This window comes from Rhea pennata, chromosome 21 (genome assembly GCF_028389875.1).
Source record: "Rhea pennata isolate bPtePen1 chromosome 21, bPtePen1.pri, whole genome shotgun sequence".
In the NCBI taxonomy this organism is placed as follows: domain Eukaryota; kingdom Metazoa; phylum Chordata; class Aves; order Rheiformes; family Rheidae; genus Rhea; species Rhea pennata.
In genome coordinates, this window is record NC_084683.1 from 3,044,519 (window position 1) to 3,068,994 (window position 24,476).

The 24,476-nt window shown below is 52.7% G+C and overlaps 2 protein-coding genes across 2 annotated transcripts in view; one reads left to right on the plus strand and one right to left on the minus strand.

Annotated features, from left to right (window-relative positions):
• The first annotated feature begins 260 nt into the window (after positions 1-260).
• On the plus strand, positions 261-1,082 carry LOC134149709 (exosome complex component MTR3-like). Its single transcript, XM_062592922.1, is given in 3 exon segments — positions 261-375; positions 378-885; positions 887-1,082. Coding segments are annotated over 3 exon segments (819 nt in total).
• Positions 1,083-5,270: 4,188 nt separating this feature from the next.
• The window catches only part of LOC134149710 (heterogeneous nuclear ribonucleoprotein C-like 2), a 51,311-nt gene continuing 32,105 nt past the window's right edge, over positions 5,271-24,476 (minus strand). The window contains exons 6-11 of the mRNA XM_062592923.1: positions 10,979-11,091; positions 8,967-9,017; positions 8,397-8,545; positions 7,764-7,887; positions 7,230-7,395; positions 5,271-5,309 (exon numbers count right to left, since the gene is read on the minus strand). Coding sequence (XP_062448907.1) covers positions 5,271-5,309; positions 7,230-7,395; positions 7,764-7,887; positions 8,397-8,545; positions 8,967-9,017; positions 10,979-11,091 — 642 coding nt within the window. The remainder of the gene's footprint in view (positions 5,310-7,229; positions 7,396-7,763; positions 7,888-8,396; positions 8,546-8,966; positions 9,018-10,978; positions 11,092-24,476) is intronic.

Below are 24,476 nucleotides of genomic sequence, written 5' to 3' on the forward strand. Positions count from 1 at the left end.
GACAGCCTCAAGAAATTGCTGTCTGACCTGGATGCCAAAGTGAAAGTGCAGAGAGCTCCCAACAAGGATGTGCAGAAGGAGATTGCAGATCTTAGTGAGGTGAGGATGGGGGCACTAGGGGGAGGTTCAACTCGGCTAATAAAGGCCGCCCGCCGCGTGCACCGCTGGCTGTGCTTGGGGGAGCGGGCTGGGCCGGGCCGGGCTTCTCCCTCCCTCCCTCCCTCTTTCCCTGCTTTCCTCACAGGGCGGCTGGCCAGAGGATGCCGCTGGATCACCGCCGCCTGCAGGGCCCTGAGGAGTCGCAGCCGCTGGAGGTGTGGGCAGCAGCGGCAGCCGAGGAGGAGGAGGAGGAAAAGGAAGAGGAGGAGGAGGTGCGGGACCGTGCGCCTTGCGTCCGCTGTTCATGCACATGGGGCTGCTGAGCCAAGCCGAGGGCTCGGCCTACGTGGAGCTGGCGAGTGGCACCAAGGTGCTGTGCGCTGCCTGGGGCCCGCGCGAGGTGGCCGCGGCAGCAGAGCCGGGCGGCGCTGCAGCGGCGAGGCGGTTGGTGTGTGAGTTCCGGCGCGCACCCTTCGCCGGGTGTGGGAGGCAGGCGGCAGCGCGCGAGGTAGCGGCGGAGCACGAGGCGATGGCAGCGGCACTGCGTGAGGTGCTGGAGCCAGCGGTGCAGCTGACGCGTTACCCACGCGCGTGCCTCACCATCAGCGCGCTGCTGCTGCAGGACAGCGGCTCCGCCCTGGCCACCACCGTCAGCGCCGCTGCGCTGGCGCTCACCAATGCCGGCGTGGAGATGTACGAGCTGGCGGTGGGCTGTGGCCTGTGCCGGCCGCCCGGTGCCGCCGCCGCCTGCTGGCTCTTGCAGCCTAGTGAGGCTGAGGAGCGCCACCGCCCTCCTCACCGTGGCCCTACTGCCCTCCCTCAACCAAGCGTGGGGGTTGCTGGGCTGTGGCCAGGGCGGCCCCCCTGACAGCTGGGCCCAGGCCCTGCGCCTCGGCATCCATGGCTGCCACTGCCTCTACCCCGTGCTGCTGCAGAGCCTTCTGCACGCTGCCTGGCGCCGTGCCACCCCCTCCACTGCCTGAGCTTGCCTGAAGGGCCCCCTCCACTGCCGCAGGCCCCAGAGGCCAGCAGAGCGGCCTCGTACTGCTAGAGCCCCCGGATTTGTCCCCCTGCACTGCCAGAGGCCTCTCTGGAGCAGCCCCCCACTGCCCGAGCCCGCTGGAGCCCAGCTGAGCAGCCGTCTGCACTGCCAGAGACCCCCAGAGCCTTCCCGAGCAGCCTCTCGCAGCACCGCAGACCTCCTAGAGCACCCCAGCTCCTGCCTGAGCAGCCTGTCCATATTGCTAGAGGCCCCCCCAACCTCGAGCGGCCTTCACACCACCTAAGCCCCCCAAAAGCAGCCCCCCCCCACACACACTGCCTGAGCTGCTGCGGAGTGGACCCCATATCACCTCAGCTGCCAGAGCCTGCCTGTGCCCCCCACCCCTCCACACCACTGGACCCCTCCTCCCCCAAGGGACTGGCCACACTGCTGAGATCAGCTGTTTTAACCACTGGATGCCCCCAAGAGCATCTTCGCACCTGCTGGAGCCCCCCAGTCAGCCACCCATGCTGCTGGAGCCCACCAGAGTCTACTAGGCCACCCCTGGACTCACCAAGGCCCAAAGCCTGGAGGTGGCCCTGGTGCCAAGGATGAGACTGCTATGTCCAGCCTGTCCATTACCAACACCCCACCACAACCATCCACACAACAGGACTCGAGCAGCCCTGGCAGGAACCATCTGTCACTACAGCATGTGCATCGCTTGGATTTTACAGAGACTTGCCTGGACAGTGCTTCGGGGTGGTGGAGAGACATGTTTTGGCTGTTTTTTGTTTTTTGTTTTTTTTAATATATATAATAAACCCAGCTTTTCTGATGAGTCTTTGGCCTGCTTGGGTCTGCCAGCGAGACACTGAAGGATGTGCTCATTTGTCTGGCACCGCTAGTCCGTGGCTACTTGTCCAACTGACTGCCAAGCAGCAGGCTCAGTCCTTCACAAAGAGGGGGCTCTGCGCACACACTTGGACTTTCCTCTGTTGGCTCCTGGTTATGTGCAACTTGGTGTTAGAAGTGGCAACTACAGCAGCAAATTTTGCCCAGTGTAGTCTACCTCTGTTCCTGATGCAGGCAAGACCTGAGATCAGGGCTGCCCTTACCACTGAGCCCAGAAGTGGCCTGGGCCAGGCGCTGCATGGAGGTTGTTTCTCTGCCAGGAGCACAGCTCACTCAAGTGGCCCTTTTTTCCCCCATCAAACCCCAAACTGTTTTTGGAAAACAAGTAGCAGGAGTCACACTTGACTCCCTCCTGGTTGTGTTGTGCTGAGCTGTCCCATGAACCAAGGAGGTGCCCCGGCCCTGGGTTGTCACAAGGAGAGAGCAGCACTGAGGCCAAGCAGGGCTGTGCGTAGCCCAGGAACAACTTTTCTTGTGCATTGTGCTGTCAGATGCTTGGGCTGATGCAAGGCAGAATCTTGCGGGCAATGGTAGCAGGGAGGTACAGAGGCAGATGGGCGCTGACTTGCCAGACTCTGAGCTTTGAGTTGTTACTGGGGATGGAGTGGAGCTGGTCCTGTGAGGCCGACTGCGTCATGCTGCTCCAGCCTTAGGACACTGAGGCTTGCCCCAGCCCATTGAGAAGGAGTATCCTGGGCGAAGACGGTGACTAATGTGTTTCCACTGAGAACGCCAACTTCATGTTCACACAAAAAAGCCAAGCTGTGCTTGGTCTTGTGACTCAGCAGGGCTGGCTTGTCACACCGATGCCCACACTGCACCATCGCTGCGGTGAGCTCTGGGCAGGTGAATGGGAGCGGAACTGGGAGCACTGCAGTGGATGCTCATCTACGGACAAAGCAGCTGCTTACAATCCCACAGCCGAGCAAATTACCTTGTGGACTGGGGATAACTAGTACAGTCTCAGAGTGGGGGGCGATGGATAGCAGTAACATAGAGCCTAAGAGAAACCAGGCTGGTACCAGCCTAGGGTTACAGGACAGCCAAAGCCCAAGGCAGCTTCACACCATGCTTGGTCCTGGGAGTGATAAATGCTGCAGCTACTTTTAATCAGGCAGCATGAAAAGCACTCAGTTGTAGGCCAGGAGGGTGCCTTAATCCTCTTCCTCCTAAAACCGTGAAGTCACAGGAGCCCATGCTGAGCTGTGGGTCAGCTGCGCGGCTCTTCTTGCTGTCAGTGTTTCCTTCCCACAGGTCCATGGGAGGCTTGGGCTCGACTGGGGAGCTGGAGGTAGAAACCACACAAAGTGTAGTGTTCAGACACTCCTGCACTTGGGCCAGGCCCAGCACCAGTTGCACAGCTAGGCTGGTCAATTTAAGTCTGCCACATGCCTGTCACTGACTGTACGCCCGTAGAAAGTGTTAAGATTTCAGTTTTAATCACATGCACCCAGGAGCTGCAATGGCACCTCTCACACCTTCCACCTGCCTGAGACAACGTGGATCCAGCTCAAGAAACCTTTGCTTCCTTGAGCAGCCCCCAGTGCACATGTGCATCCATGGAGGACTCAGAGGCCTGCTCTCTTTAACGCCACTTCTGCCACATGGCATTGTGGAGAGGCAGCTAGCACCTTTCCAAGGAAGTAGCCAGTATATACTGCACAGTATATCCTAGGACTGTGTGTGGCAGCTGCTTGGCAAAGTCATTCTCTCATGGATGCAGAAAAGCAGGTGCATTTAAGCTTGTTAAAAAGTACAGACTCAAATAACCAGAGAAAAGAAATACAAATTTTATTTTGTTTTCCTTCCAACACAATACACTCTTTTACCAAGGCAAATTAGAAATACAGAACAATTTCCTACCAGCAAGAGAAGGACGATCTAGAAATGAGAGACACTGAAATAAGATACAACTCTGCAGAACATGGAAAATGAAAGGGACTACGAGTCCCTTGCCTGAAGATAAGTCCCAAAGCACTCTCCTGCCACTGTCTACACAGCCGAAATGTGCCTGATGGCAAAGCAAACACCTCCCATTAATGATGACAAAGCTGCTCAGTGGGAGTCCTGGTGACTGCAAATGCTGCCGGGTAGCACAGCAGAGAACAGTCAAGGAGTGACCAACAAAGACGACCCATTTGTGAGTGTGGGTGACTGGCAGCAATTGGGCTTGCACTACACCGCACTAGGCTGCTGGCGTCGAACTGCAGGGAGCTGCCAGACCAAACAGGACGGGCTGCAAAGGCCCCTTCCATGTGCAGTTCCTGATGACTGGGCCTCCCATAAGCAATGAGGGGTATTTCCAACTTGTCACCTCCCAGAAGAGATAGAGCTGCAACTTTGCCCTGTTTTGTGATGCCAGTGACACGGGTGGAAAACTATAGCTTACACCAGCCTTCTGCATTCGTCTGCCAGCGCTGAGGCTGAGCTCAGTGCGCAGACCCAGCTCCCTCTCCGGAAACACTCAGCCCTTGCTGTGAAGGCCCCCTGGAGCCACCTCAGGGCGGTACTCATCTGCACAGCCTCTGATGGTACAGCAGAAGGACGACCGCACAGGGGTTGTCATGACATGATGCCATGCAGCTCTGAGCGCCTTGGCCTGCTGTACTGGCACTCGCTGAACTTTCTGAGAGGCCACACTTTCTGAGAGGCCACACAGTGCCATGGCTGGCACAAGTTCCCTGTGGGGCTCAAAGTGCGCAGACAAGGGCTGTGGGAAGGGCAGGCTGGCAGACATGCTTTCAGGGCACAGGAAGTTGACATGTGAACTGTGTAGCACACAGAGGCGTTGGTGCAGTGCCTGGCATGGGGAGAGCTAATGGTGCTGGGTCCTTTGTGATACAGTGTGCTGCACCAAGCTCCAGGGCCTCCTTGCTCCCTTGGCAGCACAGTGAGAGAAGAGGGTGGACCCTTGCTCACAAGGTGGCCTAGATTTCTGCTCAACACTGATGTTCCTTTGGGACATGATTCTTTCTGCTTCTACCCTCTAACCCTCCCTCCCTCCACACACATTTATTTATCCCTAGTCTAAAAACAGAAAGGAGGGGGAGAAAAAGCGCAAACACAAAGGTTTCTCTTACCACAGCAGGCCAAAGTCTCGCAGGAGCGGGACATGGGGCTGCTGGCAACAGTGGCAGGGGATGCCCATGCTAGTCTGAGTGCTGAGAGTGGGTACTTCACATCATGTGTGGCACTAGGTGTAGGCCTCAAAAGAAAGACGAACACGAGACAGGAACTGCTGGCCCACCAGGAACGCCACGGTATCCCAGTCCATTTACTGACTCCCCTCGAGGTCTGATGTGTGATTTTTCATCTGCAAGAAAAAACATACAGCACGGCCTTTCCATGAGGAGCCCTCTGGCCCTGTCAGCAGGACCAGACACATCACCCTGCCCAGCACAGTGCGCAGCAGCACCATGGCCTGTGCATACGTGCCTGTTCTGCCTCAGAGACAAGGGAGGGAGCCTGGAGTCACTCCTAACAGTCTCAGTGCCAAAGCAGCCTCAAGCTGTTCTCTCTGTATTGCACAGGGCACAAGAGCTGCAGATCATCACTGTGCCCAGCTGACAAGTCAGGCTAGGCTTTGCCAGCATCACAGCTGCAGCCAGATAGGGCTCTGCAGTGAGCTGGCCAGGCAACAGTGCATGCTGCTGTGTGCCCTCAGGGTAGCAGCGTGAGGGGCGTAGCAGCCTGCACTGGCATCCAGGGGCATCCCAAGGCAGCCCGCCCTGGGGAAATGGATGCCTGTGCCACCACATGCCCAGAGACCAGTGGCACCCTCCAACTCATGAGTCCATTTCCGCCTCAGGTGGATAAAGGCAGGTCTGCCCACTCAGGCATGGCTTGTATGAGGTGATCAGAGAGCAGGGGGTATTTTTAGGACTGACTAATTCCAGCCTCCTTGTCACAGCTGGCCACAGGCCACCACTGTTTTCTCTGGACACCGCTTCCACTCCTCTTGACAGGGAGCCACCAGAGAAGTGTCCCAACAGAGCGGGCGGCTCCCTAGCCCTAGCCTGGCCACAGTCCCTGCTTCCCCATCCTCCTTCTGGCTGCAGTATCTTTGCAGGTACTGAGAGAGCCACAAGTGGTTATCTCCACTCCCATTGTCACCAGCCTGTTGGTCACCACAAGATCCTGCACTGCTGGGGCAAAGAGAGCTGAAGGTGCTGAGTCCAAATGACACAGAGCAAATGCTGCCAACACTGCACATCATCGCAGGAGCTGGGATCCCACAGCCCCACAGGACTGTGTGATTACATGGGAAAGTACAGCCCCCTGGCAGATGGCTACCTCTGACTCAAAGCTCAGAGGAGGCACATGTGAGAAGCAGCTGCAGGTGCTTGTTGCATTGAACAGCTTTGATAAAGGATATTTGCACTCTGATGGTTTTTGCACCTTGGGCTAACCCCTGCACTGCTGGAGTAAGACACTCACAGCTGTTAGCTGCATGATGCACAGGTATGGGGCAGGGGCTGTCTGCTCGTTTGCCCTGCCTGGCTCTCTTGATCACCATTGCTGCGAGGCAGGAGTTCCTGTGGCCATGCTGGTTCAGGGCTCCGGAAAGGGGCCAGCTCTGTCTCCGTGTTCCTAAGGACCCTGGGCACAAACATATCCTGGGAACACAGCTTGATCTAGTGCTGCAGAGCACAGGGCCTGGGAGCCAAAGCTGTGCCCTGGACCTGGCGTGCTGGCAAGGGCCAGTCTGGGCTGAGCAGGAGTGGTCCTGGCAGCAGTCAGCACGGGGAGGGCTGGCCGCAGGCCTGGTAAAGGGCCATAAACTGCACGGGCAAAAATCACCACCTTCCTTGGGCCTTTCCCAAACCTACAAAAGTTGTAGCCCCAGACAGCACGTCAGGGCAGTTCAGGTGCCCTAGAACCCTGGGGCAGGGACAGCCATACTGATTAGGCATCTCTTCTACTCCGGGCATATCCCAGCAGAGCCCATACAGGCAGTGGCAGGGCCACAACCAAGAAGTCCCTTCTCAGGGCTCCTCCAGCATCTAGGCACTGGTTATGGCTGCACATCAGCACAACACAGCACTTGCTCCTACACCTCATCATGCAGAGTTGTGCAGTAGGTCAGTTCTGAATCATCCTCCAAGCCCACCAAGCCCTCACAAACCCCAGGCCAGAGAGATCTGGGCTCAAGTAGAGATAAGTTTTGGTAAAGGAGATAACTAGGGCCACGGTGCACCCTGCCTCCTAGTACAAAAGCTGGCCCTGGCCTTACCGTCTCCTCAGTGTCTGTGCTCTCTTCTGCACTGTCGATGTTGCGCAGGCCACTGTGCCCATCAGCTCCGGATCCCTCCTTCCCTTGGGGCTCCCGTGGCCCCTCTCCTGCTGGGGATGGCAACTCTGCACCCACTTCGACCCTTTTCTTCTCGATCTCCTTGATCCTGCAGGGATAGAGACTGCAAAAACTTGGAGTGCCTGAGCAGAACAGTAGTCTTATCCTCGCAGGGCAGGGGGTAAAACTCCATGATGCCAAAAGTCTGTGGTCAGCTTTCCCATTACTAGGAAGGAGGGAGGCCCAGGGAATTTTCCAGCAGGCTCTGGAGGCCAAGCTCACTCCCTTGCATGCAGAGATGGTGCCCACCCCTCAACTTCGCACTGCCTCGCAGCTCCTACTTGGGGTTAGGCTCACACTTTCGCATCCAGGCTTCCTTGTACCTGCAGGCTGGCCTTGTATGAGCTCTGTACAGACACATGCATGTTGGAGCCAGCTGGGATTCTCCCCATCATGATTAAGTATGACATGTATAACATCCCCTCACCTGAGAGACAGTCTCTCCGCTGGTCCATGCGGTCCAGGCTTTCCAGCAGACTGTCCACTTGTGCCTTGATCTGACTCAGCTCCCCTTTGATCGAATGCAGCTCTTCGGCCCACACTACAGGCAGTGTGGGCAGAGGAGCTGTTAGAGTCCCAGACAGGGAAAGGCAGAGCCAGGGAAATCCACAATCCGGGGGCAGCATGCTCCAAAGCATCCTCCCACCAGGCTCCTTCAGCCTTCCCAGGGCAATCGCGTCTCTTGGCAGTGGCAATGGTTTCAGGAGACAGCCCCCAGACTGGCAGCCAGCCCAGGATGGGCTGTTTCTCTGCTGGAGCAGGGGACTCACAGCAGCAAGGTTAGCACCGAGCAATTCACTCAGGCACAGGCACTGCTGTCAAGCATCAAGAAACATAACCTAGGCCTCTGTGGCTTAGCAACTACCAGGGGAACTGATACTTTGTGAGTCTGTGTCACTGTGTTTCTCCCCCCCCCCCCCATACCACAATCTTGCCTCCATGAGCAAATCCCCAACCTCTGTGATCACCAAAATGCTTCCAGCATCCTCAAGGGCTTAATGGAACTATCACCTTGCTCCTTCCCTTCTACCCAGGCCACGTAACACTTACACTTTGTCCGTCCTGTCATGGAGCTGGTGCTGCTCCTCGTCCCAGGCTGGGGGCTTAGACTACTTTTGCCTCCTGCCCCAAACTGAGTTCGTCTGGCCTTGACAGGGATGCGGTTAATGAGGGGTGGGATCTTCCGGTACTCATATACCCTACAAGAGCACAAAACCACAGCAGTGTGAGCAGGGCCTAAAAGGCATGGCAGTAGGACAGGTTAACATCTCTGGCTCTGTTTGTCCAGGCAAAACCGACGGGTGAGGGATTGTGCCAGGCAAAGGTACGCCTCCATTACAGGAGGTCACAGTGCCTACCCTGGCCTTGCCCCTTGCTGGAGCAGGCAACACACTGTCCCTGTCCCAGCTGCTCCACCCTCAAGGTATGCAGCCCCGGGAGTCTGGGTACAGGTGTTCCTTGAAGAGGGCAGTGCTGCTAAACTTCTCCTAGAAGTGGGGAACGGATGCCTGGGGCTGCCAGCCTGGGACACCCAGCTCACTGCTATCAGTCAGCAGAGCTGAGATCATTTGCCAACCCACACACAATCAGCACATCCCAGGCCTGGGAGGCCACACTCACCGGTATGGGAAGTCATCCCAGTAGAGACTGTAGTCCAGATCACAATTACTGCTGCAGGAGGTAAGAAGAGAGAGTCACTCACACTGCAGTGACCACTGACGTGCCACAGCATGGCACAGCACTGCTGTGAGACAGCCACATTGAGCAACATGTGGGCACAGCAGGACAGGGACATCCATTCATCCTGCACAATCTTCTCCTCTGCCTGGGGAGCAGGAGGCATCTTTGAGGGTACCAAGTAGGCTTCCATGCAGGACAGCACCGGGAAGGTGGCTCTGTGCTGGCAGCAGTCTGCCCCCAGAGCCAAGCAGGGTATTTGGATGCCCGCAATGGAAAGATCCCCCTGTGCAGCACCAGCTGGAGCAGGCCTTGCTATCTGGAAATCTGCATTCAGCGCTCTCTGATGTTAAATTTCACAGTCCCTTGCTGTCTGCTCACTCAGCTCCAAATTAAGAAGTGATCTGTCAGGAAATCACCTCCAGTGCATGCAGCTGACATGGTTGTAATAAATCATGCTCTGTGAACCAGGAGGGGATTGGGGGAAGAAAGATGCTGAAGCTCATTTTGCCATTTCAGCTCTTGCAGAGTTGGTGAGTGTTAGATTAAACCTAGCACAAGGTGAGACAAAGCTCTGCTTGGAGCATCATTGCTCTGCTGGGAGTGGGAAGCCTTCTCCAGCTATGTGCTAGAAGGGCAGTTGAAGACAAGGTCCCCCTAGGGTCAAGGATGTCGCTGCAGGCAGCAGGAGCAGCTGCAGCTGCCCACAGAGGGAGCGGTGCTGGAGCTTGGGGTCTCTAGAAGAGCTGAATGTCTGCTGCAGGGTCTAAAGAGCAACCTTAGCTTCCCTGTCTGTGCCACTAAGCTGAAGCCACTTGGGCTGACACTTGGGTGTCAGGCCGTGGGTGCCGCTAGTGCTTGGGAGCTCCCTTGTGGTGCAGTGCCTTTGCGGGCAGTGCTTGTCAGGTGCTGTTGTCAGTTGTTGCCAGGTGACTTGTGCAGCAGTGTGTGCTAGGGCCATGCTAGGCCCGCGGCTGCTCTTTGGGCTTGTGAGGCGACTTTGGTGTGAGGCCCTCCTTGGCAGTGCTGTGGCCGTTGGTGCCGTGGCTGGTTCTGCAAGCAGAACTGCCCAGAGGCAATACATCATAGCCTTAGGAACCTTATATCCCGTATTTCCCGATGCTAAGATCCTCCCATTTCCTCATCGGCTGAGTACTTCACCTGATGCTTGTTACTTTGCCCCGTATATACAGATTTGTTTGACCAAGTCTTAGTTTCTCCTTTTTACTTTGAATTATCTTATCTTGCATTTCTGCTGACTGCTATCTTGCTCAAACATATCTGTTACAGGACCACCTGTTTTAGCATTTTAATCTTTTTTTCCACCACTTCACTTAAACAACCTTGCCATCGTAGCCTTTTGATTAGAGGAGTTTTCCAGTACTGATTTCCCTTTTCTTTACACTTGTGGTCTTTTTCGCATTTCAAACATGCGTAACTGCTTCAACTTAAGCAATTCTGGTGGAGGGTTCTACTGCAAAAAACCCAACTTATACTCTTACTTCTGACAAATGCCCCCTCCTTCCCCCTCCCTTACTTTTATTGTTGTTTTTGCATTTTCATATTCCATAAATCTTACTAGACAACTTTAATTTCAAGGGCTGGATCCTGTGTTAGTAATAATATTTTCTGCTCTTGTCCAGTGGTGATTGTGACCACGTTCATAGACCTTAATGTCTCCTGTACTGTTTTCTGAAGAAATTTAACTATACAGGGTATTAAACGAGGAAGTGTCGTTAACATGACAACATAGGAAATGAAACAGTAACTTAGGTCCTGGAAGCCAAGACCATAAATCAAACTCAAGATTCCATCCTTTCCAAGTCTGCACCAGAACATGTGCAAGTTTTCAGATTGCAGTAGTGGCTTCCTTCACTACCTATCCATTATTATCAAGCTTAAGACAACAGTTAGACCCATTCAGTTTCTCACACACTCTGCTTTCTTCAGCTAACAGATAGTCAAGAACCATGCGGTGCTCCAATACTGCAGTTCGCATTTGAGTGGCCTGGTCAGCCAATAGGTCAAGGGCTTTTGCCACTTGATTGGTAATGATTTCTAAGACAGCCTGTAATCGAATAATCCAATTTAAATTATAAATGGGTGCTCCAGACCCACTTATAGGTTCATTAGGATTCCAGATAGCTGGCCCATAATGTTGTATAATCTGCTCTGGGGGCCATTCATGTTCATCCCAGGTCTGGTCACCCCCAGCCATTATGGATTGATCAAGTGACCATTTTGATCTTCCCAGGTCTTCATAGAGCCTTACTCTCAACCCTCCACCCACTGGTCCAGGGAATAAGAAGAACAACAGATGGATTATCCCAACATAACAGGTACCTGACCAATTTGCTGGTAATATTTTATATGCATACTGACCACAAAACCAGTAACGGCCCTTTAAGGCGGGAGTACCATATTCAAACAGGCCTGTGGAAGTCCAAGGGGTGACGCTGGTGGTGGTTGTGAGGGCCCTTGTGGCACCCTGCATTGTAGGGCAGAGCTGTAGGCAGGCTTGTGAGGTGCCTTGTGCCTTGCGCGTCAGCGGTCAGTGGCAGTCCGCTGGCTGCTGCTGGTGCCTGTGAGGTGACTTGTGAAGCAGTGCCTGCTCGTGCAGTGCTGGTTGCAGGGCTGCTCTTTGCTGTTGTGAGGTTGCTGCTGCCTGAGGCCCTGAGAGGCCACTGGCAGGCCGGCAAGCTGATGTTTGCAATGGTGAGGTGCCTTTTGCCTCAGTGCGTGACACTGCAATGCTCGGATGCTGCCTGCTCTCCGGAGTTGTGAGGTTGCTGCTGTGTTAGGGCATAAGAGGCCAGTGTGAGGCTGTTGTGTGATGTTTGGGAGCGTGCACTTGAGTTTGGGCTGTTTGCTTTGCAGGCCGGTGGCAGGTGTATCCGTACTACGTGATACTTGATGGGAATGGTCCGTGTTGCAACTTTTGTATCTGTACTACCTGCTACTTGGTGAGAATAGTCTAGTGCTGTAACTTTTTAGCGCCTAGAACAATACCGCTGTGTTATGCGGGATACAAATAAGTAACTAACAAGGTCTTGGAAATTTGTGAGAAAGAAGAGTCGTCAGTCACATAAAGATTCTGTGGCTTCCAGCCCCAGAATCACCATGAGAAGCAGTCAACATGAAGGTCAGAAGCTGAAGAAAGTGAAATAGCGACCCCCAAAGTAAAATGTGGCCCTCGAAATAAATCTGCACGCGTGCGCAGTATCATAGCCCGGTGATGCAACCAGGGCGGAGTTGGGCTAGACTCCCTACACTTGTTGGCCCAGGTGCCGGGACTCCCACCTACCGCAAGTAATCATAAATGCCGGAGTTTTCCAGAGGAGGGAGAGGCTGCTACACAACAGAGGACCACGTTGCCTCCTCGGGGATGCCCGAAAAGATTGTGCCTGCCGACTCTCTCTCACCATGCAGACAATCGGGATAAGCATTGGGGTGGTCCTTCTCGAGATTACCATTGTGTCAGTCTGTTTGTAAGTATCTCCTAATAAACTGCTTGCTACTGCAGAGTGTTTGTGTGTGTGAAAGAGAGTTTGTGCTGGCTTGCCAAACCGGATGTTTGGCCCCCGGGAATCTAACTAGAACAGCAGGCCCCTGTCAGGTGCTAGTGGTTGTGCGGTGAGCTGAGAAGCAGCGGCTGCTAGGCCAGTGGGGTGAAGTTGTTGTTCTTTGCATCTCTTGATTGCATAGTGCCGGAGTGTCCTTGAGGCGAGCGCTGCTGCGCAGGCTGCTGGTGGTGGCTGTGAGGTGGCTTGTGCGTGCGTGCGTGACAGGCCGATGCTGTGGCCACTGGTGGTGGTGCTGGTTGGGAAGTGCCTTGTGCCTGCGTGCGTGATAGGCCAGTGGAACGGTCAGGCTTGTGAGATGCCTTGTGGCTGAGCGGCGTGCAGGCCGGTGGCAGGGCCGTGTCTGCTGTTTGTGGCTCTGAGGTGACTTGGGCCTCAGTCGCTTGGAGGCCGGTGTCAGGCCCTGGGCGCTGCTAGTGCTTGGGAGCTGGCTTGTGGTGCGGTGCCTTTGCGTGCAGTGCTTGTCAGGTGCTGTCGTCAGTTGCTGCCAGGTGACCTGTGCAGCAGTGCATGCTAGGGCCATGCTGGGCCCGCAGCTGCTCTTTGGGCTTGTGAGGCGACTTTGGTGGGAGGCCCTCCTCGGCAGTGCTGTGGCCGTTGGTGCCATGGCTGGTTCTTTGCTCGCTTGTGGCACAGTGGCTGAGAGGCCAGAGGTGTAAGCAGGCTTTGTGCTGAGGTGCTTTGTGCCTGTGTGCCTTAGTGGGCAGTGGCAGGCACGTGGCTGCTGTTAGTGTTTGTGTGAGGTGACTGGTGGAGCAGTGCGTGCTCGGTCAGTGCTAGGCCCCTGGCTGCACTTTGTGCTTGTGAGGTGAGTTGTGCCCAAGGCTCTGATTGGCAAGGCTGTGGCGCTTGCTGCTGCTAGTTGCTGGGAGGCTGCTTGTGGCAGAGTGTCTGCTAGGCCAGTGCTCTGTGGGGACCTGTGAGGTGCCTTGTTGCTGTGTGCTTTGGAGGCCTGGGCCAGGCCCCTGGATGCTGTTGGTAGTTGTGAGGTGACTCGTGCAGCCGTGCGTGATTGTGGTAAGCTGTGGGCAGGCTTGTGAGGTCCATTCTGCGTGAGGCCCTCGAGGTCAATGCGAGCCACGTGGGTGCTCTTGGTGGTGCTGAAGCGGCTAGAGTTGTGTGTGAGTGCCATTCCGAAGAGGGCAATGCTAGGCACATGGCTGCTGTGTGTGGTGCTGAGGCGACATGTGCCTGAGGCTGTCGTTGCCAGTGCTGTGGCCCTTGGTGCTGGTGGTGGTTGTGAGGGCCCTTGTGGCACCCTGCATTGTAGGGCAGAGCTGTAGGCAGGCTTGTGAGGTGCCTTGTGCCTTGTGTGTCAGCGGTCAGTGGCAGGCTGCTGGCTGCTGCTGGTGCCTGTGAGGTGACTTGTGAAGCAGTGCCTGCTCGTGCAGTGCTGGTTGCAGGGCTGCTCTTTGCTGTTGTGAGGTTGCTGCTGCCTGAGGCCCTGAGAGGCCCCTGGCAGGCCATCAAGCTGATGTTTGTGATGGCGAGGTGGATATTTTCGATGTTTTAAAACCAAGAAATTAGTGTTCCTTCTTCGCAAGCTGAGCCTTTTTCTTTGAAACACAATACCCTGCAAGTCCCAAAAAATTTAACAGACTCACTGTCGCCTCTAAACATATTTTCTGAATCTGCTCCAATCAAAATGTCATCCACATACTGTAAGAGAGTGACATCTTTGTTACCTTCCTGCCATTGGGCTAGTTCTTTGGCCAAGAGCTCACCAGACAGGGTAGGACTGTTCTTGAATCCTTGAGGAAGAACCATCCAGCAAAACTGCTCCTTCCTCCTCATAGTGGGACTTTCCCATTCAAAGGCGAAAACTGTCTGGCTTTGTTCTTCTATAGGAATACAGAAAAAAGCATCTTTTAAACCTAGTACTGTAAAACAATTGTTAGTCTCAGGCACCGAGGCTAAAAGAGTAGATGGGTTTGGCACGGTTGGATGGATATCTCTTGTTATTTGGTTCACTGCCCTTAGGCCCTGGATCAGTCGATATTCTTGGGAGCATGGTTTCCTTACTGGCAGGATTGATATATTGAATTCAGACTAACACCTTCTAAGCAAGCCATTTTGGAAGAAGGCATTAATTAGGGGTTCCAATTCTCTACATGCTTCTAGCTTGATAGGGTACTGATGCACCCTAACTGGTTTTGCTCCTGGTTGTAGCTCTATTTTGACCGGAGTCGCGTTTTTTGCTTTACTTGGCTTTGTTGAGGCCCAAACGAAGGGAATCACCGCATCGAATACACTTGAATGGATACTTGCACTGTTATCGAATGGAGCTGATCCCATCAAAAGGCAGATTTGTGCTCTCCATGCCGATTCTGGAGGGATGTGGAGCTGCACGGAACTCTCAGAAAAGGTCACCTGCGCTTTCAGTTTGCATAGTAAATCCCATCCTAATAAAGGGAGGGGACACTGGCATAGAGAGAAATTCATGAGTCAATTTAGTACCTCCAATCCTATACTCCGTTGGTTGCAAAAAGGGCATCAAAGCTTTCCTTCCTGTAGCCCCAACAATGGTGGTAGTAGTCTTACTTAAGGGTCCTTTACAACTAGTTATCACTGAATGAGTGGCTCCACTATCTAATAAAAATCTATAGTTTCGTTCCCCAGCTTTACTGGAACCAGGGGATCAGCTGAGGAATTTCTAATTTTCTCCCCCCGTCCCCTTCATTCCATATCTGACTCCTCTAACATAATTAGGTCGGTGTTTGCTGGGCTCTGTAGCTTTGTTATCCTTCTTCGATTTGGACATTCATCTTTCCAGTGCCCTTCCTGTCTACAAATTGCACATTGATTTGGACCCAAAGCAGGTCTAGGGAGGCCTCCTCCCGGCCTCCCTCCCCTTCCACCTCTTCCTCCTCTGTTACCTCTTCTGTTTCCCCTGCCCCTGCCTTGGAATTCATTCCTCTGGACAGCTGCCAGGATAGCAGCCTGTAGTTTCATTCGATTTTGTGTTTCTCTTGTTCTCTTTTCATCTCGATTATTCTATACCTTATACGCTATTTCTATCAGCTGTGAAATAGACATTCCCCCAGCTCCATCTACCTTCTGTAGCTTCTTTCTAATATCCTGAGCTGACTGGCCAATGAATAGCATATTAAACAGTCTTTGATTTGCTTCCTCATTTGGATCCAGGCCTGTCCATTTTCTGGCTGTTTCGCATAATCTTTCATAAAAGGCCGAGGGATTTTCTTCAGGCCCTTGCATTACTTCCTTCAATTTTGATACATTCTTTGGTTTCGGAACCCCGTACCGAACCCCGTATAAAATTAGCTGTTGATACTGCCTCAATAGCTCCCTACCCCTGCTCCTATTTGGATCCCACTCTGGATCCTTTCTGGTGGGTAAATAGACCTCAGGATCCCCCTTTCTGTCCCTTCTCTCACCCTCTTCTTTTGCCTTATCAATTACCAGCCTCCTTTCTCCTCCTGTCAGGAAAGTATTCAACAGCGCCTGCACATCTCCCCAGTTAGGATTATGAGTTATCATAACAGTCTCCAAAAGTTGATGCAGCTTTTCAGGATTTTCCCTACGTGATCCAATAGACTGCTTCCAGTTTAGTAAATCCGAGGTTGTAAAAGGAACATGTACAAATACTGGCAGCCCTTTTGGTCCCACTGCTTGTCTCAAAGGAGCCTGTATAACAGGTTGTTTCTGTCTCCTAGTTCGGCCAGAAACAGGGCTGGACTCTTGGCTTTCTAGCGGGGGGGCCGATGCTTCAACTGAGGTGGAATCGTTTCCACAAGAGGGGGGCATTGTCAGTAGTTGTAGATCCTCCTGCTCCTCTCCATTCAGAATTTTTCTGTTAGCACAATACCTGTTCTTTTCCTTCTTTGCTACTGCAACCATTACAGATTCCTCTTTACTTGTAAGTTCACATTCCCTTTGAATTTCTGGTTCCTTATATAGTGACACAAAAGCCTCCACGTAGGGTATTTCATCCCACTTCCCCTTCTGGCAACAAAACGGCAGTAACTGTAATATAGTATTATGATTCAAGGTCCCATTTTTTGGCCATTGCTCATCACATTCCAACTTATACATTGGCCACCATTGATGACAACATCTTTTCATTCTTTTTTTTTGTCATCCGATCTCCTCCAAAAATATTCCAGTGTTTCAAAATACAACCCAAAGGGCTACAGGGAGGAATAATGGATTGGCTTGATCCCATGTCAATTACCTAGAAATACCAACCTTATTACCTAGAAATACCTTTTTTTCCATATCTTTGTGCGCACGCAGCTCTGACCCCTCTGGTCAATTTAAGGCAAGCCTTGCCAAGCGTCTACGTGCGACTTAATTCAACATAATCTTCCACAGAAGTAAGTAAATTTTATACTCACCAATCCAAAGATTCACCCCCCTTTCGCCCTGGCACAAATATCTCTGGTTGGCGTTGCACCTTTGAGTCTCTCAGCATCCCGACTTCGGAGGGAGGTCGGAGAACTCCCTGATCAACAGGTCGGTACGCGCTGGAGCTCGATCCGATCCAGTCCACTCTCAGGAATGGCAAGATGATCCGGGCAAGGCCTTCTGGCAAGTCCCATCTGGGTCGCCAAACTGTTGTCCCAAAATCTGGGTTCTGTTACCCAGTGTGCAAGCAACCAACAGACACACAGGGTCGAGATATTTGTTTATTTCATTTCTGCGCAGAGATGGGTGCTAGGTGGTAAATCCACAAAGCTAGCACACCTTCTCCCCCTCTCATTCTTGATTTATACACACTTTTCAGGGAGTATTTTACACAAATCTTTCTATTGGTTACAGTTTCATTACCTCAGGTAATCGCTCTGCGCTTGCGCTTTCACATTCTTGTTAATTAGCATAGGACGCGAAGAAGAGGCGGTAACATCGTTATCATGTCATTTTCATCTCATTATTCATTTAGGGGTGTGAAATTTAATATGTTAATAAGCCTTAATGAACCTAAGGTCACTTCTGGGTTATTCTGCTGTTTTTGTCTTAACTACCCCTCGCAATCTTCAAAGCGCTGTGGTTTCATCAAGGTTCTTTAGCCAGAGCTGGTTATCCTTTGCAGTACTGTTTTTCTCTCCCCCTTGTCCTTGAGTCTTGTTAACTATCTGCAAGCTTTTTCTCACAGAATTTCTCTAACAATTCCCCCCTTTGAGACTTGTTAATATCACTTATCTAGCAAGTCTCATTTAAATTTAACTTCAGTTATTCTTACATGGATGTTAAGTTAATTCTAAGTATTTCCCATGGCATGGGTAATCCGGGAGATTTGGGGAACAGATAAGCAAGCAGTAATCTGAGTCACTTTTTCTGAAGGCCCGTATAAGCTACAAAGTCAGGTTAGTTGTACCAATGAGCATGCATAACAAAATTAATAGTGTCCTCATTTTCCATCTTAACTCTATAGCAAACAAATTAAATTAAACAAATCAATATTATTATAAATCAGCTCTACCTATTATTAACAATGCTATCAGAATGCAAAATAACACCTAATAACACTTAAGAGCACTCTAATTCCATATAAAAGAGTTCAATTTTCCAAGTGCAATTCATCACTTTTGTAACTTCTGTATTCTTATCTTGAGAGATATCTTGTGGGTGTGGAGTCCATGAATCATTCAAAGGTGCCTTCTGTATTCGGGAGTAGTGGGTCCAGGGACTTATTCCCTCCACCTTTACTGCAGTATGAGTTGTCAGAAGCAGCAGGTAAGGTCCTTTCCACTTTTCTCTTAGTGGTTCTTGCTTCCATGTCCGAATATAAACCAGATCCCCAGGCTTGAAGTCATGCACAGGGGAATCCAATGGAAGGGGAGTACATTGATTAAGGTACCTATGTAAAGATGTTAGTACCCGAGACAAAGACAATAAATACTCTCTCAACATTTCTTCCCCTCTTACATGCATTTGATCACTTCGTCCCCCTATTTCATTAATTGGGTAAGGTTTCCCATAAAGTATTTCAAAAGGGCTTACTCCCTCTTTTATTCTTGGGGTTATTCATATTCTCATCAAGGCCATTGGTAATATATCTACCCATTTAAGATGGTTTTCCTGATACAGTTTTGAAATACGTCTTTTAAGTGTTTGGTTCATTCTTTCTACCTTACCGCTAGACTGGGGTCTCCATGGAGTGTGTAATTCCCATTTCATCTGTAAAAATTTGGATGTTCCTTGAACCACCTCTGAAATAAAATGAGGTCCATTATCTGAAGATATACCTTCAGGAATCCCAAATCGAGGAATTATCTCTTTTAGTAAAATTTTAATTACTTCTTTTGCACAATTGGTGGAGCATGGGAAGGCTTCTGGCCAACCAGAAAAAGTGTCTACCAAAACAAGTAAATCTTGAAACCGACCACATTTAGGCAATTCAGAGAAATCTATCTGCCAGTGTTCCCCTGGGGTTAATCCTCTTCTTAGTTCTCCCATAGGTGGTTTCTTCTGAATTTTGAGGTTATTTGCACAACAGGTGGGGCATCTTTTTACAATAAGGTCAGCATTTGATAGCATCTTTGATCCCACAGCATATCTTTTTACGCTGCTTATCATAGCATCTGCTCCCATACGAGTTTCTTCATGCAGTCTCTTGAGCAGCACTTCCATCATTTTGGCTGTAGTTAAAACTTGTCCATTTGGGGTGACCCACCACCCTTCACCATTTTTTGTACATTTTAGCCTTTCTGCCAATTGATTTTCTTTGTCTGAATATTCAGGAGGTCTCATTTGTATTTTTCTACTAGGTAATAAAGCCCCAATCACCTGTCCTGCTAGTGCTGCCTTTTTGGCTGCCGCATCTGCTCTCCTGTTTCCTTGTGCCACTTCACTATTTCCGTTTTGGTGGGCTTTGCAATGCATTATAGCTACTTCTTTGGGTTCCATTATTGCTTGTAACAATCTTAATATCTCTTGCCCATACTTTATATTACTTCCTTGAGAATTTAAGAGCCCTCATTCTTTCCAAATCGCTCCATGAGCGTGAACTACCCCAAAAGCATACTTTGAGTCAGTATATATATTTACTCTTTGGCCCTTTCCGATTTCAAGGGCTCGGATAAGGGCAATGATTTGAGCCTTTTGTGCTGAGGTGTTTTGTGGCAATGGTTTAGCTTCTACTTCTTTCCATTGAGTCACCACTGCATATCCAGCCTTTCTCTCTCCATTCTGTACAAAGCTGCTACCATCTGTATATAGTTCCACATCTGGGTTCTGCAAAGGTTCATCCTTTAAATCAGGCCGGCTAGAGTATACATGCTCTATAGTGGCCAAACAGTCATGCTGTGACTCTTTTTGCTCTTCACCAGGTAGCAGAGTAGCAGGGTTTAAGGTCGGTACCACCTTTAAGGTAGTATCTCCTTGTTCCAATAAGACAGCATGGTATTTTACCAGTCTGCTCGGGGAAATCCAATGATGCCCCTTTTGATTTAAAATTGCTGATACTGCATGTGGTACAAAAACAGTTAAGGGCTGTCCCAGAGTCAATTTGCGGGCCTCTTGTATGAATAAGATGGTGGCTGCTATAGCCCGGAGGCAGGACGGCCATCCTTTACCTACTTCGTCTAATTGTTTAGAAAAATAAGCCACTGGTCTTTTCCAGCTCCCAAGTGTTTGGGTCATTACTCCTGAGGCCACCTGCTGTCACTCATGTACATACAATTGAAAGGGTTTAGCCATATCTGGGAGTCACAAGGCTGGAGCTTCCATCAATTTCTTTTTTATTTCATCGAAACTAGCACGGCATTCTGGGGTCCACTCTAACCATTCTCCTGGACCCTTTAGGGCTGCATATAAAGGTTTAGTTATCAGCCCAAAATTAGGGATCCATATATGGCAGAATCCTGCCATTTCCAAGAATCCCCTCAGCTGTCTTTCCGTGCGGGGTATTGCAATTCGGCATATAGCCTCTTTTCTTTCCGCTCCTAGTGCACGTTGTCCTTTTGATATTTTAAAACCAAGATATTGGTCTTCCTTCTTCGCAATCTGAGCCTTTTTCTTTGAAACACGATACCCGGCAAGTCCCAAAAAATTTAACAGACTCACTGTCGCCTCTAAACATATTTGCTCTGATTCTGCTCCAATCAAAATGTCATCCACATACTGTAAAAGAGTGACAGTTTTGTTACTCTTCTCTCGGCCTTTTCCCACTCTGGACTCTGATTGGCTGACACATCCATCATTCCAATCCATCCCTGCCCTTCTCCTCAGGACAGGCAATAGGAGGGCCACACTCAGGCGATGCCGTGGCAACGCTGCACCCTCCTGCCCTGGAAGACAGCTCTGCCCCCTCACCCCGTGGGACGGCGCCATCTTGTGGGCAGCCGCGCGGGGTGCGGTGGGGCCTCGGGGCAGCCCGGCGCCAGGTGCCCGGGCAGTGCGGGGCCCCGGGCCCAGCCGCTCTGCCTCAGCGGCCCTGTGGGGCTCCTCACTGCCCTATGCCCTGGGGGCCCTGCTGGGCTTGGAGGGTCGCCCTGGGGCCTGTGCTGGTGCCAGCCCTAGTGCTGGCAATGGAGCCCTGGGAATGGCCAGGGTGCCGGAGCCTGCAGGTGATGTGCTGGTGCCCCCAGGGCAGGGCAGTGTCCTCTCGACCCTCCGGCCCCAGCCCCTTCCCCAGGGTAGCCCCAGGGCTTGGCAGCCCTCCCACTGCCTCTGGCAGGGCTGGGAGGGGGTCCTGGAGGGGGCACTCCAGAGGGCTGAGGAGCCCCATGGGGGCACAGGGCAGTGAGGGGGAGACCAGATCTGGGCCTGCTGGTGCCAGGGAGTGGAGGTGTGGGGTCACGAAGGGCATCAGGAGAGATGGCCATGTTGGGGTAACCCCAGCAGTGCACCCCACAGAGAAAAGTCCTTGGGGTAGCCAGGTCTTACAAGGTGACAGTGTTGCCTCCACCTGTTCACAAAGTGCTCTCCCAAACAGGCTGCCTTTTGGGTGCAGAGGCTGGAGCCTGTTTTGCAGGAGGACAGGGGCTGTGGCCATCTCAAGATGGCATCTCTGAGCCTCAAATATGCTCTGCCAAGTTAGAATCATAAAAGGATACAAACGATATCAATCCTCACTGGAGAGCGACAGAAGCACTGGAAACAAGCAAGTGCATTCCTGGCTGATGGCATCCCTGCAGCAGTCCTCCATCTCGCTTGTCCCTTTGCCCTCAGCTCACCTCTCAAGCCCAGGATGAGGGACGCTCTTCCCATCTCATCACCCAATACTCCTTTCCAACATGCTGCTGCTCCTCTGCATGTCGACAAAGGCTCCTAGTACAGCCCCGTTGCCTCCTGTCCCCTGTCATTGCCACAGAGCCACTACGAAGGACAGTGGTGGGGATTGCGTGAGCAGTGCCCAGCAGCGCCTGGGCCTCGCAGGGAAGTGAGGGCCCCCACCCATGGCTCCAGGGAGACCTCCCTGTGATGCAGCACATCCTGCTGTGACCTCAGTTCATGTCATGTGGGGGCTCACTACGCCATTGCCATGGAGATGGCCCAGCCAGGGAGCAGAGAGATTTCCTCTCACCTCCTGGAAAGCAATCCCCTCCCTTCCCCCAGTTATTTCCCAAACATTTCTGTTAAATTCCTTCATCTCCAGAGGGGCCTTGGGCATCAGGGCAGCCCCAGCCCCAGGACCAAGGAGTCCTGGCTGCCACACAGTCTCCCGAGCAAGAGAAGCTTCTCGGGAAGGATTTTGCCCGGGATCCACAGCAATTTTTTCAGTTCAGATTTTCTGTGTGCCTCCTCAAACAGGAGCCCCAGAAGGCTCCCAGGGAGCTGCAGGAGCATTTGGAACAAGGAACTGTTGCCTGGGCTGATGGTGTTGGTCCAGCAGTCCTCCATCTCACTTGCTGCTTGTCCTTGGCTCACCTCTGTAGCTGAGGAGGAGGGATGCTCTTCCTGTTTCAGCACCCAAAACCCCTTTACAATGAGCCCCTGCCCCTCTGCCTGCTGGTGAGGGGCCCCAATGTGGCCCCCTTGCATCCTGTCCCCACTCCTTTCCATAGAGCTGCTATGGAAGACAGAAGTTTCTTTTCTCTTCTTGCTCTCCATTTCCTGCTTTTTCACATAGCAAGACAGCAGAAAAATCTCACTAGTCCCCTACTTTCACATACCAGCTTTCAGCACTTTTTCAACACCCTCTGTCTCCCCCACCTATGCCCCCCTCACACACCTCAGTTCCTGTCCTTTGCTCCAGCAGCATGCTAAGATTGAGAATGCCTAAGTGGGGTGTGTATGTGAGGGAAATAAAATAAATAACGAGATGCCAGCACAAACAGCAGTGGGATGGCAAAGCAGGTGGTGTATGAAAACGCCATGTCAGACACCCCAAAGAAGTCATGTCCTTCCAAAATCTGCCAAGTGGAAATGACCTACAAAGCTAAATTCTGAAGGCTTGTGGAATTTGATGCCTCTGGTTGTGCATGATGCCAGGGACACAGGGCTGTAAGAAGGACTTGGGAGAGGGCCAAGCCTTGCAGGAGGCAGCTTCAGCTGGAGCTGAGCCCTGGCAGGAGCAGGGGAGAGCAAGGCAGGGGTCTTGAGGGTGCTCTGTTTCTCCTGCTAGCCAGGCAGGCTGGGCAGAGGCTTTGTCAGTGTGGGGCAAGAGACGGGAAATGGCAGCTGCCTTGGGCACCCCCAGGCATGTCCTTGCAGCCTGCCAGGCAGAGCATGCAGTCAGCCTGCCGGCAGACAGAGACTTCCTGCTCCTTGCCAGCACTTCCCACTTGCTCCTCAGCAGCTCCAGGGAGTCAGGCAGAGGCTTTCAAAGCCACCATCATGGTCATCTCTGCACCTTTGCGAGGACATGTGCAGAAGCCTGTGAGCCCTGTGCGTTGGGCAGCCGAGGCAGCCTGTGCCTTTGGTGGAAGCAAACTGGGCTCTGGCTGCGCTGTACTGCTGCGTGCAGCTGCTGCTGGCCACCTGTGGGCAGAAGGACTCACAGGGTAGAAGCAGTTGCCTTGGTCTGAGTGGCTGGTTAAGAGCAGGCAAGCTGAGGCCTGTGGGCAAGGGAAGCTCTGGCTGCACGCGGCCTGGCTGAGCTGGGCCCAGAGCTGCTCTCTGCCCCTCAGCACAGAGCTCACGGGCTCTGTGTGGGCCTTGGAGCATGCAGGTTGCTGTGCTTTGTCCCAGGGAAAATCCCCGGGGCCACCAAGAAATTCCCACCTGTCCGCAGCAGCTCCTGCCTGCCTCTTTCACCCCAGCTCCTTTGCCAAACCAGCCGGCTGCTCTCCGGGCAGCTCCCATGCCTGCTGCCTGTCTCTGCCTCCAGCCCCATGGCTCACCTCGCCCCTGTCCTCTGGCATGCCTGGCAGTGCGTGTGCAGCCTGGCAGCAGCCGTTTGCTGCCGCTCCTTGTCCATCTGCAGGATCCTCTGCTGGCAACCTGCTGCTCTGGCCCCAACGGCTGCTGCTGCCACCTCAGGGAGCGGCTCTGCTCAGAGGGAGGACCCCAGGGGCTCTGCTCCCAGCAGGGGCACAGTCCCCATGGAGACCACCTCATCACCATGGCCTTGGAGGCACCATGCCACCACCATCACAAAGCCCTGCTGCTCACCGTGGCAACACCCCTCACCAAGCCTGGGGGATCTCTGGGGGCATCCCCAGCACAAAGCCTTGGCAGTCCCCACAGGCACACCCATCCCCATGGTCTTGCCTCCAAGCCTCAGCTTTCAGCTTTGGAGCACCACCAAGGTTCCTCTCTCCACCCCTGCACTCCATGCCCCTTGCACAGGCTGCCCTTCTTCAGGCACTCCAGAGCACACAGCCACTCCAAGGCCACCCCTGGCTCTGCCTGCTAATCCTCAGCCCTCTCCAGTGGCTCGTTGTGCAGCCCACACCAGAGCTCCCTGCATTCCTGCTGCTCTCTTAAGGGCTTTGCCTTTCCCCACACCACCTGGCACCTCTGCTTG